Below are 19,509 nucleotides of genomic sequence, written 5' to 3'. Positions count from 1 at the left end.
TTTGCTTGGCACGACGACGGGGACGGGGACGGGGGAGAGGGGGTTGGATAGTGGGGTTACTCTCCCCTTTCCGACGAATATGATTTGACTAATAATATCACACATCAAAAAAACCTACGCTTTATTTACAAAATTCAGATATCTACATGATCTCTCCTAGGAATTAGAATAAATTCTTAGGGGACTTGAAGGCGATATGATTACGCACAATCATTAATTAGATTAGCTGTGCACGCAAATGTCAGTTTCCATGGATGAGTCTGATACCGTTTGTATTGATAGATCTGTAGCTAGATGATAGACTGAAATAGAATTTAGGCCAAAAGGCCAAGCACTGGGACTTATGAAGTCAAAAAGCGCTGAGAGGGAAACATAGTAAAAAGTTTTTATTAAGAGGTGCAACTGGAGAAAATCTTCGCAGTTGTACTATGAATTAACTGTTAAGAGAGGGTGGAAAATAGGAAAAAATAAAGAGAATATGAACGGACGGCACTAGCCCCCTACGGAGCTGCTGCTAGATTTACTTTGAAATTAAATGAAGCAAAAGGATTCAGCTACAAACGCTGGCTACACTAACGTCGAAATGAACGGATGAAATGCATATTATGTTGTGTTCTAAACAGAGCCTTTGAAAGCCATCGTAGCGCGAAGAAGAAAGATGATTTGCAAGTACACGCTATCGACGCATGAGACAGATACGCGGTTCGCACGAATGACTTCGCAGAGCTGGAAACCAAACCATAGCAATTTGTCGATGAGCGTTGAGTGTAGATGGCATTTGCGGCCCATATAGATTTTTTTTATGAATTAGGATTCGTGAAAATTCGGGTATATCCTAAAGCCAAGCACTGTTTGACGCTTAAGACAAAAAAATAAATAAAAAAGGGGAGTTGGAGTAGTTAGCCAAACCGCCGGAAGAAAAGAAGCAGGAAACGAGGTAAAATAAAAGGTTGGTTGAAGAGCGGTTGCAGCTATGGTTCCACAGGACGTTGCAAACACCCTTTAATAAAGCCCACAGTGCACCACGTGAATTGCATTGACACCACTAACCCCCTAGTTTCTCTTGATGCGTAAGTCCGTCCTGTTTTGTCATCGTCCCAGCCTCGGAGCGAAAGATGAAACCACGTCTCACACAATTTCATTGCAGACAACCCCGTTGCTTCTCATAAGCCGGCGCGTTCACACTGAACGGATCACCAAGGAAAGGAGCCTTATCCAATGCCAGTATTCTATTCCTATCGCTCATCCTTCCAACGTTCAATATTTAATTCCAGATTACTGTTTCGCATTTCTTGTCCTAACCAAGAATTTATTACATCTTTCATGCTTCCCACTGTGTGAGAGCACTTGAACATTGCGCACCAACACTATACAACGAAAACAAATAAAAAAAAAAAAGAACTAAAGACTCCCCTATTCTGCAGGAGCTACGTTACTAACGAGAAAACACTGAAAGACAATTATAAAATATAAGAAGCCACTTATTTAGAAAACGTACAAGGGCCCGCCAGAGAGGGAACCATCCCTGTGGAGGGCTGTACATAAAACCAAATAAGTAAACATGCTGAGCGAAGGCACACTGTTAATTATCAAATCATGTTCTAAATACGAGTGAGTTAAGAGTGAGTTAAGCTTCCCTTAACACAATCACAGATTGAAGCCTCTCAGAATCAGCTTCTAAAGCCGGAAAGAGTATTTTTTTGTTACGATGTTATTCTCTTTCTCTCTCTCTCTCTCCCAACACATCAATTTCCTCATACTTTTCAGGTGTATCAGTATATTAAATAAATAAATAAATAAATAAATAAACCGCACAGCTAACGTGGTGAAATTCGAATTCACACGCATTACGTTGGCGCCAGGTTAAGCTAAACCACCATGCCTATGTAAGTCTACTTCAACTCCTACATAAATATATTGGAACTCACAGACAAAGTACCAAAGGAAGGTGATTTTATTGAATGTGGGAACTATAAGGATTGCTATTTCACATTTGTCGCCCTGCCTCTCTCTGGCGTTTTATATTGACTAAACTTGGTCAAAGGTGGATGAGAAGATCTAGACTGCGTAATCATAGAAAGTTAGCAGACTTGGAATATGCACGTGATGTTGTATAGTCAACAAAACAACGTCAGATTTTCAAAGCGCGCTTAAGAGAATCTTACCAATATTTGGAACAACAGTCTCCAGTGCAGGTTCCCTTGAAACTGAATTTACTGACAGACTAAAAAGGCAAAACAAAATAATGGACTGAATGAATAGGTTCTGGAAATTAAATAAACTGAAACTGCATGCAAAAGAATAAACAGAAGTCAAGTGCGGATAGATATGGCAATGAATTATACCTGAACGGCTCTGTTAAGCTGAAAATAAAAATCTAAAACTATTAGGAGTCAGATGGCAGGACAAAGTGATATATGACACCGCAAGGGAATCTACGGAAGTCCCATGATGACAGGGAGACGGAGATGGCTTTGGCAAGTCCTCCCACACCTACTTGCTTGATAAATATAAGGAGGGAGTGGAGATTTGTAGAAGACAAAGCATAAGTCAGACATGAGCTGTGGAAGGACTGGGAAATGATCACACACAAAAGCAACTGTAGTCGCGCATGGGGAACTCAGAAATTGTCGTATCTTATATTCATTGATACAGTTTTGAATCATCATAATTTTAAGTGATCATAAGAAGAAAAAGCGCGCCGACTTGTCAGATCTGAGTAGAGTCGGATTTTTTTTCTTCATTCGCTGATTATTTAAACATATAAAGCAATTTGTTTCAAATAACATATCGATGTTGTACGAATCATGATATTTTTTTCTCTTTCATTTCTTATCAAGAACGTAATTCACTTCGCTACTTGTACAACTTTATTCCCCTTTGTCATTAGTTCGTCTATCTGAGATACGGCCGGATATCAGGTCCACCGGCTCATCGCGAGCGCAATTTGAGAGTCTGACGTTCCGCTTCAGTTACTCTAAACAAATCCAGTTTCCACACTTGCTCCCAATATTCATTCTGCGCCCGAGTTCCACCAAGCGTCCAAATCTATGCAGGTGGAGATTGGAATTTGCTAAACTCTTCACGCGACCAATATCCATTTGTCACTAGGCCGTGTTCATTAAATCTATATTATAACAATGTGCATTATGTGCACATGCACGAACGTACATGAGTGCATATAGGCAACGCCAATGTGTCGTAGCAGCAAATTTAACAAGGCTAATGAGAGATCGAGGGTAGTATTATATTACAGTATCCGAAGAAAACAGGAGACCAGTTCAATTGGCGTTCGTCCAAATTATTTTTTTTTTTAACTGCTATTTTGCGATCTTAATTTCCGTACTTAGAATAGACACCGATGTCATATAATGTAGTAACATGAAAACATAAAACACGCATAAAGAATACGTTTTAATATAAAATCTGAAAGATAGTGTCAAGATATGTGAATTTTTAACCGCCCCACACTCAGAAAATCTGCAAAACAAGGAGAAACAGCTATACGATCGATACTGAAGAGAGACTGCAGTACTGTGATGGCGTACCGTTTGAGATTGAAGAGATGAAGTGTCCCTCGTTACAAGTGCCCCAAGTAATTGAAACTGCATATTTGCCCGTAAGTCTCGCGGCCTTCACCCAGTTTCCCGTCGGCTGATTTGACCTAAAAGACCGTCTCCCGCCGCTTGACCCATTTACCTCGATACCCAAATGCAAAAATGCAATGTCTCATCCACCGTTAATAATGATATCAGTTACTGCTATCTGTGTCGCACTTCCTAGTTTATACACCACTTGTTATCTGGGGAGATTCAACCACCAACAGAGATACGATCGCTTATCTTTCGGTTTCCCGAGTTTTGCTTTTCTTACGCCAGGATTGGTTGATGGAGGAGGACACCGCTCGTTGTTATGAGGGGCTGATCTCATTTAGGTAGAAAGCATGTGTAACGATCACGCAATTAATGGCAAGGAACATTAATAACAATTAAGATACCTAAAACACAAAGCAAAGTCCCCTTCAAGGAGAGAGAGAGAGAGAGAGAGAGAGAGAGAGAGAGAACAGCCGTTCCAAAGGCTGCCCGTGAGTTTCAAGTCTCACTGATATCCTTAAAACACAATTTTGCTTTGAAATGAACCAGTTAAGATATTCCTGTTCGGGTTGACAGGATTTGCCTACTGATAGTAATCTTGTTCTATAAATAATAAATACAGTAAGTTATTTTCTGCGTTTTCTGGGTAGAAAGATATTTTTTTTGCATGCTGATATATACGTAGTTGCTCTTGGGTTAAATATAGAGAGCTAACAGTTCTGCTAGTGTTCGGAGAAGAAATGGAAAAAGAGACGATGCTTTATGTGAATATAGCTACAGACATGAATTAATATTTACACCTTGATTTTTTTCCTTGAAAAGGAACAGATGATGATCAAAATAAAGTTTACACTAAAGCTAGGGGAATGAATTCATATTTGACCTCTGAATAATGGCTCAGAATTATTACACGTTCTAAGAAATAATTGTAAGTCAAAGGTTAGGATAAAGACCAAGCACTGGGACCTATGAGGTCGTTCAGCGCTTAAAATAAGAGTTAAAAAATTGTTAGGAGCGGTTGGAAAACAAGATGGATGAGAATACGAACGGAGGTATAGTAAAAGGAATGAAATGGGTTGCAGCTAAGGTATGAAAGGAACGCTGTAAAGAACCTTAAGTAGTGCCATCAGCCACCGCTTGAGGTAAACTGACAGCTGCTCGATCTACCCGCTTATCACGGGGAGGATTTTAAAGGCGAAAATAAACAATCAGACTTTTGTGGACCCAAACTCTGAGATTTGGTACTGAACAGTCAAAGCTGTGTTTGGTTCATGAACAAGAACGCAGAAGTATACTACATTTATGGGTAGTTGTAAGTGTTCGTCGTTAAAATAGAAAATGTCTTTGGTCCTTTACGAGAAAGAAAAACTTCTCGAGTACAAAAACTAAGCCGTCCAGTTTCTATCACGAACGCGGTTACCAAGCTAGGTCTAGGTCTTGACCACGGACAGACCTTGAAGTTTTTAATAACTTATTCTTATCAGCTGGTTAGGAAGTTATCGTTTGGTTAATAATACTTTCTTGTCAATAACCTCTAGAGAGAATTAGTTGCTTGTTGTTATCAGGAAGCGATAGTTACTCTATTTTTATTAGAACTAAACACTGACATGATTACTTGTTAATTAGGTAGTTAATCAGACTTAGATATCTTATCTAATGCTCTAAACAGTGATATAGAAATGTATTTTTACGGATCAACCTTGCCAAGAAACTAATTTTGGTTTTAATTTCACTATGGTGTAATTTCAGTTTTATCCAGTGAGCTTCTTTGATATAAATTTAAAACACATGGAGTAATTAATAGAAATCACTTGAGAGCTGTTGTAATGTCACGTTTTCCTCAGCTCTAATCCCAGAACAGGTTACACATTTTTTGTCTTTTATTTCCACAGACGTATGATAGAAATGACAAGGATAGAATTCACAATTAAAACACTTCTGCTAACTTTCTAAGTTAAGGCCAATGTGGAGAATGGGTAAACTGACGTTGTTTATAAGCATGAGTAATTGACAACTTCATATGCCTGTCAAAGTCCAGCATGACACTGATGCAACAGCCTGGTGCTCTGTTTGATCTCTTCCTTTCCTATCCGCTTCTCTCTGTGGTTACTGAGTTGCTGTCGTATGCATGAAACATTGATAAGAACCTGGAAGTATTCGGCGAATTCTACCGGTCGTGTGCTCGCGACAAGAAATAATATATTATTAGAATATTTCACAGTGAATTAATTTTCTAAGATAAGCCGAGCAACATAACTAACTGTTTGTAGTAATTGTTTGCAATCTTCACTAACAATTGACATTCGAATAGCAAAATAATGAAGGCTGAGCACACAATTCCTTGTTAGAATTCGAATATTTGAACAATAGCACTCACGGAAGGGGAAAAAACCAAGCACAAGCTGATAAATTGTTGCACGCTAGACTGTAGAATTCACAATGCAATGCCCACAGCCACACAAGCTCTTCTCATTTGTACTTTACTGCGTACTACACTAATTGCAATGAGAATTTGGACACTTTTGCTTGACGGTCCTTTCTGTCTTGAAATCATTTCTGTTTTGTTATTTACCATATTTCTTAAATGTGTATATGTCCACTTCATTAACCCTTTTCACAATCTTTGTATATATGTAGCACTTTATTACAGTAAGTGTATTATTATAAAGCTTTTCATCGCTTGCTCGTAAAATGTTTCTTGAAAGTTCTCATTATTTTATTTTTATGTCTTTTGGAAATTGGAAGCAGCCCCTGCCCTTTTCTTTCAAGGATTAGCCATACTGAAGTGAAAAGATACCCAACGAATACTTTCTTTGGGTGTATATCTGTTCAGTCAGAAATCAGCTCCTTGCATGAGGAAAATCAAAACCTAATCATAAAATATACTTCATTTTCACATTGTTAAACTGACTGCAAATTAGCCATGGTCTTGCTGTCTCACAATTGATTACAGTTAACAAACCAATAAGTCAATTCGTATAACGGATCAGACTGTAAAACCAGCTCTCTTTTAAAGAAAAATATCAGCTAGCAAATACCTCGACCCAAAATCATGCCGGAGATTCTGGTAAGGCTCGATTATGAAAATATTCACATTATCAGGACAGTAAGAAACTCATTGGAATTAACTTTTTGTTTTGCTTCAAATTCGTGTGTTCCTGCAGCAGCACTACTGGAAATTTAAGTTCTGAGCAGTATGGCATAAATAAATAATTCAATTAACACCTTATACAATAATGACCATGGGTAAAATATGATTGTTTACTTCATTTGTCTGTCTTTAAAGTACTAATTTGCTTTTTCTTATCCATCTGTCATCATTTCTTCATTATTTGAATCGCTATGAGTGTGCACAAGTTCCTGTCTAGAGTGATTAACCCTTTGTGATTTCGTGAATGGACGTGCACCTCTTGAGTGTATTCTTAAAATGCTTCTCATGTATGTGTGTGTGTGCAAACACCACCTTCTGTTTCTGTCCCTCTGTTGTCGTTAACGTTTGTTTTTCTTCCATGCATTTCAGGTGTGTGGAGGGAGGTGCCGCCAATCATCTTATGATGCTGTGTAGCAGTTGAAGATAATCCTCTCCTCTTTCTTCTTCTCCCCTTCACCCTTCATGAGCCACGGCTACGTTGATTCAAGAACTCACTCCTCCCCCACCACCAAGAGTCCAAATGAAATTCTACCCGCAGCCTGTGGACTCGCCTGATGGTGTGCAGGCGTGGGCTCATGAGGATCTCCTGGAGCCCCGGTACGGATCACACACCACAGATCCAAAGTCCACCATGGATCCCTTGGACACCACCCTGGACTCCTTTCTGAGAGATTTGCCAGCGCCCAATTCCACATTCGCAGAGCTCAAGCCTTTGGAACCCCTGGATTACCTCACGGCGTCACCTGACACATCGGCATCTTCCCGCCATGATAGCTCTTCGACCTCTTCAAACTCTCCGGGGAGTCAATATAAAGGCGCTATTACCAATAACAACACATTCCTGGGGTATGCTGGCACACCTGAGCCAGTCAGCACAACGACGTCACCCCTCTCAGCCACAATAAAAGCAGAGCCACCCAACCATGGGTACTCCATCACGCAGGAGATTGATGACATCGCTTCCATCATCGGCAGTGCAATTGCAGATAACAATATCAATACAAACATCAACAGTCTTATGTTATCAGAAACCTTGGAGTCAATTAACCCAACTGAATTCCAAGACATAGAAGAATTCTTTGCTAGTATGAGTGGAGGTGTCAAAGTGGAACCTGCAGATCCCCTGATAAATTCAACCATGTCCCCAACAGGACTATCACCACATTCCTTGCATTCTCAAGTGCAGCAACCAACAACCACAACCATTGCCCACAGCACCATAGAATATGCTAGTACTCCTACTCAGTCGCCAATGCTGAGTTCACTCTTGGCTGCAGGTGCTGTCACAAACAACAACTATTTACAGGGCCTTGTGTCAGATGTCCAGTATAATAAACATGAATTATCCATGCCAATACTTCAAGCTCGCCTTACACAAGGACTGAAGGATGTAGGTAGTGGCGGAGGGCTACTAAAGGCAGATCCTATGTTTGCTAGGACCACCTATTACTCTCACAAAGATGCCATGCCACACACCACAGACCCTACGAGCTTTGCAGTAACTACCACTGACGACCTTCTCACTGGAAAATATGACTCTCGATCTTACTTAGACAAAACTCAGCTGGCTTCTCCTGAGTCCACAGATCTGTCCTCTACTAAACTAGGTCTAGACTTACCGGGATTGAAGCAGAAGAACCGGAACCGCATGAACAAAAGTACAAAACTTCCTATCACAACTGAAGGGACCAAAGACAAACCCATTCACAGATGTACTGTGTGCAATCGGGGCTTCCTTAACAAATCCAACATCAAGGTCCACCTCCGCACTCACACTGGAGAAAAACCTTTCAAGTGTGAGACTTGTGGTAAAGCATTTCGACAGAAGGCTCATCTGCTCAAACATTACCAAATTCATAAGCGCGTTGCAAGGGATTGAAGCTAAATTCATTGGCAAGTTTTTCGGTAGGGAGGAAGGGACCCAGCACAGGTCTTGCTTCCCTCCTTACTTCTTTTTATTTTTATTTATTTCATATTTATTAATAATAAATATAAAGGTGAGATGCAAACTAAGGCCCAACCATATCATGAAATTTGCCCTCCACGAAAACATTCTATACTACCAGCTCACAAATTAACGCCCCTTACGTCACAAGTTCATTCAAAAGTCTCCTTTGATCATGATCACGATTATTTCATGGATGTTCCGTTCAATGAATTTTTTCTAACGAATAAAAAGTGATAAGACATAACTTTCAAGACGATAGAAAAGTGAGATGTTTTTAATCGACTTGTCTAGTGCCTTATTCAATTTCATAAACTAAGGAGGGGGAAACAAAACAGAGCAAAAGAAACAGCTAAGCCGATGCTCACTTCACCCTTGACATTGGCCCTGGTCTTGGACGACATGTGCTTTGTTAGTTAAGTCAAAAAAAAAGAAGAAAAAAGAAAAAACACAGATTAAGCCTTAAGTGAAAGCTCCAAGATTCCATTCTTCCCCCCTTCTCCCTTAAGTCCCCCTTTTCTCCCGCTCCCCAGCTACCCACTTATGAAGAAAGAAAAAATCATTCAAGGCATATATTTTTTTTTTTTACTGAATCTAAGTTTGTTTTTTCTATTTCTCGACTTGGCTAAATTTATTTCGCGTCACAAGAATTATTGATGATAATCGACTGAACTGAAATCAAATATTAAAGTAATGATTCGCATTGAGCGATACCTGAAAAAGAATGAAGAAAAATCATGGAGCTGAGAATGGGGTGCTAACGGAGGAGTAGAAGAAGGGGGAAGGGAGAAAAGGTGGGTGGGGCGGGGATGGAGGGAGTTCTGCAGGAGAGAGCCGCTGCCGACCCACTTCTCATGTGGGTCACCGCTGCCCACCGCCCGGAAAGGGCTGCTCTCTCACACCCGGACCTGGAACCCAACCTACTCCGTCTCCCTCCACCTCCCTCCTTCCCCCTTCCCTCCCCCGAAGGTTTCCTCCCCTTAGTTTCTTCTTCCTCCTCTAGGTGTAGGTAGGGATTCGTTCATATTCTTAGGTCTTTAAAACGATAAGGGCAATAGTTACCAAACTCTTTGCACTTTACTGTAGGCTTCCTTTATGTAGCCACAACTTGTAGAGTTCCGCACGAGAGCTGTGGACTTGAATGACTCGTTGGACCTCGTCTCTTTTAAACCTGACTTCGAACGGACAGTCTTCGTGCGAAAATTGATTTAGGATGAAATGTTGCGGTGACTTATTAAATGAACTTTGCTTAAATTGATCAGAGACGTCGCTGACTAGAGACTTTATGGAAATGTTGATGATGACTGACAAATACTGGTGACACCGTTGTTTTGAAGACTCGAAAAATCAAAACTTGATTCATTGTTTGATGGAGCTGGTGGGATTTATATCTGTATTAGTGCTTGAGCTCTATAATTTATGGAAAAGAAAAAAAACTGGAGTAAATAACTTTTGATACATAAAGACTAAAGTATTGGTAAAACAAATGACGTAACTGCTAAATGTTTCACACATTCAAGGAACTGACGTAGAACAAAAATCACTGTAGGGATGCTGAATACTACATCGACGTAGGACATCGTACTCTCATTAATTTTTTCTGCATTTTACTAATGGTCTCTTACAATTCTAATTTCCCCCAATTCCTCTTGCGTAGCAGTGGACGACATACACAGGTAATTCCCGAAATAAACTAAATCACTTCTCTTCTCATCTCCCTCAGCCAGAGTTGGTTCACGAAAGCCTTTTTTTGTGATCTGCAGAGATCATCGAATTGTAATGAAGGCCGCATGATTTAGCATCATCCCCCAAGATTACTTTTGCTGCTGACTGTTGGTCATTCTCCATACATGACAATGCAAATACTTTGTGTGTATGGTAAGAACTAGCTGTTGCTACTCATCAAAGATATTTATTATAACTTGCTGAACAAATCAGAAAATTATTCGTTCGTGGCTGAAAGTGCAAAAAAATCCTAGAAAAATATATAGTTTATGGTAAGAATCTCAGCAATTTTAAGTGACCCGTCTCTTCTGTGACTAGAACTTTGTGTTTTAAGTGTATACCTGAACTTTGTGATTATCTTAGTGAATTTTAGCCTCCCTCGGACGAGGCAATTGGGTGAAAACGTGGTGGCTTGAACTTTAAGTCTCTTCCTTTTCCCGTCTAAGATTAGTGCACCGCACTTATTGGCTTGCAAAGTGTCAAGAAGGAAAACTGGGATAAATTGCTGCTGTAAGCCTTGACTCACTAAGTGGACTGAGGAACGTCTAAAGTTTTTTTTATATATATATAAAGGTGAATGGAGTAAAATAGCATGAATATGTAACGCTAGTAGTAGTTGGCGCAGTTGCTTGAAGTCTTGAATCATTCGTGATTGGTTGGCACTCTCCGAAGTATATAGTGTATTGTTTCCAGTGAAGGGCGAGTGCAAAATGACCCCCACTGTTTCCTCCTCCGTGATGTGGTTGCAGATTATGAGCGTCTGGAATGAATGGTAGTACCGAAAGTATGCGTGCCTGTGGGACTACGGGCTGGTTCCCGTTTCGTCCCTTGCTATTATCCCTTCTTATCCCGACTCTTTATCGAAGCTTCCATTTTTTTGTTATTGTTGTTGTTCGATTTCGTAACGAGCGAGAGCGTGTGGTGCTCGTCTTGTGTATGCTCGATCACTATCCGCTACAGGCTGACTGACTGTTGCGAATGCGCTGAGTGTGGCCCAGTTATTTTGAAGACGAGGATAGAGGTCATATGCGCCTGCCCCTTGCTGCTTCTTATTTTTGTAAAGAAGGTTTTGCCTTTTAGATGGTGAAAAGAAATTGGTGGTGATTTTGCAATAAACTCTTATCAAGATAGAAGACTATATTTTCTAAAATAAATGTAACAAATATAGTCATGGGGGTTTATATTGTAGCTTTTGTCCTTTTTATATATACATAGTGATGAATATATTTGCTACGTATGTTTTATTTAGATTATATTATGTGCTGTGGTGTCTTATCGCAGATGTTTACTAGAGGCAGAGCATCGCACCCGATAATGATCTTAATGGTAGGTTCTAACAAGGACGTAACTCCCTTGCCTCGTTCCCACCGGTTACGCCTTGATTAACGGGAGCTTCCAGAATCTAATGAATAATGATATTTCTGTGCTAATTTGCAATAATGCCATATTAACCAAGAATTCAGACCTCAATCTTATCATGCTTTTTCACACAATATTTTCTGGGCTGCCCCAGAGGATAGTAACTTCTACCAATATTGTACATTACTTGAAGGTTAAGAGGTCTCAATTCTTGCGTTGGAAGTGTTTTTGTATATCTTTTGTACTGTTGACCCTGAGAGGTGGAACTAAAGGTTTTAAAAAGTATCTGAAATATATTACAAAGTGTTTACGAAGACTCTGCATGATCTTCTAATTTGACATGAAAAGTCTCTCTGCCCAGTTGTTTTTTATTTTCACTCTATGTTGAGTCCACTTTCCCGGTACTGGACCTTTTCTAGTTTTGGTGTCCTGAATCAAGCAAGGACACACCAGACCAATCTGGGAATTTCAAGTCAGATCGAGTGATTCACAAATTATCCTTAAGGTAACTTGAAGTTGTACAAGAGGGACTCGGTTACTTGAGCAGAAAGAACATTGGTTGATTACTATGTCTCCGACTGTCTGTGTCTGTCTGTGCCGGAGGAGAGGACGCTCATGAAGTCACTGTCCTTCCTCCTCCGGTCTCCTGTAACGGTATTTATTTGTATTTATTTCTTATTTATTATCCACCCCCACCCCCAACCCCCAGACATCTAACATTTCATTTGTTTACCTTCTCTCCTCTAGTGTACATTCTATTTATTGTCTCTTTCCATATAATGTAATTTATTCTGTATCTCGTCAGGGTTCGAAGTATAGATGCAACTGTTGATGTATTTTACAATGTAATTAACAGTTTTTTTCATATTTGTAATTATAAAAAGGTGTGGCGCTGGAGTTTCCCACTCTCAAATAGGCCTATTTTTTGTACCAGATTTAAATTTATTTTAGGCTGTAGGACGTGGTTTATGTATATAAAAGTCTCCCTTCTCTGTAGCATATAAGGTTGAACATTTTTTTAATGTAAATATAAAGAAAACGGAAAAGAACTCAGGACCACAAAAGAATTGTCTAAAAACACACAAAAATGGACCAGTTCTCAGTAAGCCTTGGTTAAGGTTACATAGATATTTTAGTAAAATTTCAAAGTCTCCCTTAAATAAATGACAAATTTCTCTGGTTTCCTTCCGACTGCCCAAACTTGATTTCCCCAATCTAAGAAAGGAGGAATTTTCTTGATTCTTCCACATTTTGTGAGCTCAGAAATGTTAAAGTAATTACATTTTTTCATTTTTTATTCTTTAAAAAGCTTGCCCATTATAACGTAAATATGTGTATATATATATATATATATATATATATAATATATATATATATTATATAATATATATATACATATATAGTCTGTGCTGAAAACTGGCTGCATGTTACTCTGATTAATTATGTCAATAATTTTGTTCATTTTTTTATGATTCTGTAAACTTTTTGTGTTTTACTGAGGAAAGAGATGGCTCACAAGAGAAATGAAATAAAACTTACTGTTCACTAGTTCCTTCAGATGCCAACAAACAAACCTGTCACCCTTTCGCCTCCTACCCTCTCTCTCTCTCTCTCTCTCTCTCTCTCTCTCTCTCTCCTCTCATCTCCTCTCTCTCTCTCTCTCTCTCTACTGAGATTGAAAACTGCTTGATTTTGCCGCTTCCTGCTTGCTTCTACTCAAGTCATTTTGACCACTGTCCTGACGCAGTACTGACTGGCTTATAAACGTCATGCTTCTTCATATTCTCTTAAACATCTCTATCAAGGAACCGAATACAGTAATTGTTCTGGGCCTTTGTTTCTTAGGAGTCTGCTTCTCTCGACAATTTCTACAAGAAACCTTTGCATGGGAAACAAAAAACTTTTTCTGCTTCTTTGACATTGTTATAGACGACTAGTTTATTGTTTTTACCTTCTAAGCCTCGTACCCTCAATAGTGGACGTTGTACACTAAAATTTCAAAATTCTAAAATGAGGAATAGAAAGGCGAAGAAATTTGATGGTTATAAAATGAAAGGATGGAACCAAGGAAGCTTGGCCTCTTAAGCTGTCAGACGAAGCGTAGGTTAGGTTAGGTTTTCTATTGGTTATGTTAGGACAGCTTCAGGTATGTAAAAGTCAAAGCTTTGAGACCCTTCCATGATTTCCTTGAAATTACTTTCCCCGTGGTACATGATGATCTCAAAGGCAAGACGGATTGACAAAAAAAAAAAAAAAAAAAAATCTTTTCGTGCACCCCTTTTCTCGCATGTATAGCAAACATTGTAGGTTTCTTGGCAGTTTCTCAGTTCTTATCCACTGATCTTTTACGAGATTTTCACAATGAATATCTTACTTTTCCTTTCAGCAATTAACATAAATCTTCCTTTAAAAGCAATGTAAGCATGTATATCACCTGTGTCCTTATGGTAAATTCTAATTTTAGGCGTCCCAAGCATGGAGTGATGACTGGGATTTTTTTTCAATATTCTATGAGTGGTGGCAGTCTTCGGATTCCATATACGACATGAAAAGCCCATGGTAACATTTGTAAATTTACCTCTAACTGTAAGTTTCTGCTTCTTGACGCACTGCTTCTAGCAATTTTAAACGGTCCACCTATTGCCTGCCGTTCTGATCTCCACTGTCGTCTGCTAAAGAATTGGTTCCCAGCAAATGCTCTGTACCACTGAGTCTCCGTATTAGGAAATGCACGCGTCTTCCGCTTACTCTAAGAATTCGTTGCTGGCTCTTTTGTGTGTTACTATTATCATTTCTCCAATAAGAATACGTGTCTATGTACTACAACTGTATCTATTTTTAATTTATTTATTTATTCTTAGGCACATTTTGTTCTTATCTTGTAGAATTTTGACATCTTTTTCAAGGCCCCTCGAGATTTTGTTTGTATTTTCCATCTCTGTTGGCGTCTGCGTCTGTGTTACTCTGATCTCTCCTGCATCCTGTACATATAGCCCGTCTATAATAAAATCACTGTAGACTGATAATCGGCGTCTTATTTCAAATTCCTTAACCCTTGGGATTGGTTTGATCTGATTTATGAAATTTAAGCCACTCATCGCTAAAGGCAATGCACAAGTGTTTGGAGAGCAAGTTAAAAAAAAGAACTAAGAAAATAAAGGTGGCGAAGTACATGGTTCAACGTGTGGAACTGAAAGGACATCCCATAGATGCACTAGAATAAAATGTTGAAGGCGTTGGGCAGCAGCACTGAAGAAGAGAGGCATCAATTGAGGTCAAGGAAATGGCTGAATAGTGGGTGAACTCGGGACACGACAAAACCCCTTTAGTAATGCGTACAGTGCACCACGATAGGTGCACTCAACCTTGGGTGCACTGACAGCACGCACTAACCGCCCCGATCCTACGGGAACTCTGGGTTGATGAACAGAATCATACTGTAGCATATGAGGGAACGTGGAAGGTTGTTCGTGTCAACTGTTGACTGAAAAAATATGAGTGAAGTTCCTCAAGAGATGGTAATTTAGAAACAAATAATGACCCTATAAAATAATAAAAGTACGTAGTTATGGAAATGAACCTGAATTAGTAGAAAAAGGCAAAAAAAGAAAGGAAAAAAAAAAACTCGGCATCATTGAAAAATGGCTGTCTCTAATGGTTGTTTTTCTTAACGTTTCTATATCTGAACAAATGTTCCCAACCAAACTACCTGGTTTTAGTTTTAGCCCTCAAAAATAAGAATAAAAAGTTAAGATACATAATATTAAACTGCAACATACTGTCAGTGGTGTGCAGATACCTAAAACCAAGAAGAGAAATTTGTGAACATAATATTTGATATTTAATAGAAATTATAAGAACGGAAGAATATGAATAATTAATCAACCGAATCAGGAAAAGAACAGGGGGAAAATTAATTAAATTAATTAAACCTTTCAGCGTAAAGAATACGATAAAACCAGAAAAACAAAAGGACATTTTATGCGTTAAAGAGAAGTTGAAGCGCAAGCAATAAAAAAAAAAAAAAGTTTGAAGATGAAGTTCGCGATTTGGAACTTAAGTGCAACGGACGAAAAGAAGCTCCCTGTCAGAGACTACTCGAAATAATAAGTACTTATATTTAATTATGCATTTCAACTTTCCCAGCCCCAGACAACTGCGTCAAGAAGGGGGTCAGTCTGTAAAACATCTGCCATTAAAAATGTTAATAACACCTGAGAGGTCTCATCAGAAACAGCGACACTAAAAATATAACTGAGATGTGTATACATACATACATACATGCACGTTATATATACACATTATGTATGTACTCATATGTATAATGTACTTACACATAGTATATATAATGTATATATATATATATATATATATATATATATATATATAGTGTGTGTGGGTTTGTAAATGTGTGCGTAAGGGCCAACAGTACACACACACACACACACACACTCACACAAACGACTATTAGAGAAAGAATTCCACTTACTCTCTAAGGAAACTTCAGACTAACGAACCAGACCAAGCCCTCATAAACATTAAGGTCAGTACATTTGAGCTGTTCGGGTCATTCTTTGTGCGAAGACCAGTTTGATGGTGAAGAAGTGAATAGTTTTTGTAGAAGAGCAAGATGGTCACACCGCACTCGTAAAGTGAAGGTGTGGTTAAATTTACACTAATACTACACTCACACACATTTATACAGTACGTACGTATGTATGTATGTATGTATATATATGTATGAATATATATATATATATATATATATATATATATATATATATATATATTCCATACAGATCCTTTTCCCATTAAAGACGGTTGACTTCGTAAGGAGTTACCATTCACACAGAGTATTTTGGGGTGAGGTTGCAAGCCAATTACCCATCTACACCCTAAAACCACAAACCCAGTTTTTTTTTTTTTTTTTTTTTTTTTTTGTGGTCAGTACAGTCCATTTTCGACGTGATCCTTTTCTTACTCTTTGGTATCAGTGGTGACAGAAATCTCGTAAGGAAAAAAAAACGCATAATAAGACATGCGGTGAAAAAGAAAATAGGTTTCGAGGTTCAAAGGGTCAGTGATGGGAAAAACACGTGAACTAACAGAGACATAAGAAATGAAAATCAATAGAAAGAAACTGATAATTTAAAAAAGAAGGCAGGTAAATGGGTAATGAAAAATGAGAACAAGATACACTATGACTAAATAAACAATGGCAACGCAGACAATAAAAATAAAAATTATGCGGCAAAATAAACAGAGCTATAACTTTGCCTGAATGACTGTGAATGGATTGAAAAGTTTAAATTCTCTCTCTCTCTCTCTCTCTCTCTCTCTCTCTCTCTCTCTCTCACTCTCGTCTCTCTCTCTCGTCTCTCTCTCTCTCTCTCTCTAAAAGATATATCATTCGCATTATCCTCTTAAGGATTGGCTCCGAAACGTACTACCCTTCAGATGATCAGCAAATCCTTGGAGAGTTTGCTAGACCTATGTCCTGCAGTCTGGTTGTTAGCCACCAGAGTCGTCCAACAACCCGGATATCACTCATTACTTTGGTAAACGGTCGCGAAAGGATTTAACATCTGTCTACAGCAATCCGGTTCCCTCGAAAACTGAAGCCCTGATAAAACCTATTACTTTTCTGGTTATCTATATGAATCCAGTGTAAGGTATTAACCGGGTATGTATCCAGAGAAAAATGCGTGGCACTGCCCACGATTTGTTGGCGGGATATTTGGAAAAGCTTCATTTAAATGCGACATCTGGTGAAATTATAGCAGAAATCGCCAGACAGTTTCGTTAGTATAAAATGTGTACACTCTTTACTTTAACTTCGGTTTTTGCATGAATTTACCCTTGGACCTTGACTTTGACAAAGGTGGATATACATAACGGGTTAATACCGAAATTATGTTGGTTATAAGTTATATATTTCTCCCGTATCAGTTCGTGTTAGCAGGATTTCCAAAGAACGAATTTCGATAAAAATGGGTGAAAATATTCAGGGTGGACCCTTTATACCATTACTTTTTGGTTGTAGTAATAATGGTATACAAGTTATGATTTTTCGCTAAACAAGCATATAGTATATAGGCCCAACTATCTTCTGGCTATTAATGCCTTTAAAAAAAGAGAACGCATGGCGGAATGAACATTATAGAAAACGAAAACTCTTAAATGGGGTACTATAATAAATTAGGTAAAAATTCTAGCAGTATGCTACTGCTGTATTCAGACCCATGTAAACAGCGCGCACGCGCACACACACACACACACACACACACACACACCATGCCTTGCTTCTGACATATAACAAGAATCATGCACTAATTTGCCAGAGTAAAGCAATTTACTTTTCAATCTTTGCTCGCATGCTAAAAGAAAAAAGAATAAACTTTTTTCCCCACGGTCTTCTGATAAGGGAATAGACAACAGGATGAAAACTATGAAATAAATTTAACATGATATTATCTAATATGACTGAGTCGAAAACGTAAATAAGTCGTTGAAAAAATAAAAGTTGTAAAAAAAAGGAATAAAGAAATATATTAATCCCACCCTCCTCTCTTAAATGTAAATATAAATGGCTAATGTAAAATTTACTTGCGTCATTGATAGGCAGTTAAATATAGAAAGGCGGAGTTTCAGTCACGCACATGTGAAACTCAGAAAAATGAAATAATACTAGGGAAATCATGTTGCTATTGCAAATATTAACTTCATGTCATATATGACTATAAAATAACCACTAATGTGGTTCAATTTTACTCATGGCAATAACTGGGCGTATGAGCGACTGCGCTTCCCTAGGATAAGGTTACGGAAAGACAAGGCAACAAGGAAGGAACTGTGCGAAGGTTGAGGAGCGGAGTCAGAAAGAATTAAGACTTCGGCAAAGAAAGACAGTATGACAGACAATGGAAGCGGGTTAATGAGAGCTATGACAGTGAGCTTAGGCATCTTAACGGAATACAAAATCTTCCTGTCAATGAATATAATGAAAACGAAAAGCAATATTGGAACTTAATAAATGTTCACGCCTATTCCAGAGAGAATAGCTTTGTTAGGCCAAAATTCATTTATGAATTCGCAAATCATATGGCTAGCGTTCATCCCGATCCCGACCACAGATTTGGTATTACTGACGAATGAGGCCATAGGACCTATAAAACACGTCGTCATTACGCTGTGCTGTATGGCACTAACCACAATCTAAACCCTGCCATATATTTCCCACTCGTAGCACAGCAGCACTATGCAACAGCACACGGCACAACAGCAGACTCGTCTTTACATGTGGCAACGCTGGGCCCACATGCAAACGGGGTCAGGCGCTAACTCTCTTGCTGGCTTACATTCTCATCGCATTCTGGAGAGAGAGAGAGAGAGAGAGAGAGAGAGAGAGAGAGAGAGAGAGAGAGAGAGAGAGAGAGAGAGAGAGAGAGAGAGAGAGAGAGAATAACGAAGACATATATTGGATTATACAACATACACACTAAATGTGAATTTGCTGGATATCTTCAAGTTTTCGCACAACTAATACGAGTTTCCTACTGTAACAAGCTAGCATTTATCCACGGTAGCAAGTCAAGTTTTTCCTTATTCTTTGTCTGTTATGTTTTGCTATTATCTTTCCCCAACAATAATTCGTAAACTACGTAACCACTGACTCAGCTGGAAATCTGCTCTCTCTCTCTCTCTTATTGGTGGTACGATTACGTGTTGTAAACATT

At 38.8% G+C, this 19,509-nt stretch overlaps 1 protein-coding gene across 2 annotated transcripts in view; it reads left to right on the top strand.

The window, feature by feature from the left end:
* Positions 1-12,492, top strand: part of LOC135216641 (ichor-like) — an 80,455-nt gene extending 67,963 nt beyond the window's left edge. For both annotated transcript variants that reach the window (XM_064252059.1, XM_064252145.1), the window contains exon 3: positions 7,114-12,492. In XM_064252059.1, the coding sequence (XP_064108129.1) occupies positions 7,265-8,623 (1,359 nt within the window). In that variant the 5' untranslated portion in view covers positions 7,114-7,264 and the 3' untranslated portion in view covers positions 8,624-12,492. The remainder of the gene's footprint in view (positions 1-7,113) is intronic.
* Positions 12,493-19,509: the final 7,017 nt, after the last annotated feature.

Source organism: Macrobrachium nipponense, chromosome 11, assembly GCF_015104395.2.
Source record: "Macrobrachium nipponense isolate FS-2020 chromosome 11, ASM1510439v2, whole genome shotgun sequence".
NCBI lineage: Eukaryota > Metazoa > Arthropoda > Malacostraca > Decapoda > Palaemonidae > Macrobrachium > Macrobrachium nipponense.
Note: the sequence above shows the minus strand (reverse complement) of the source record. Positions and strands in the feature narration are given on the sequence as shown.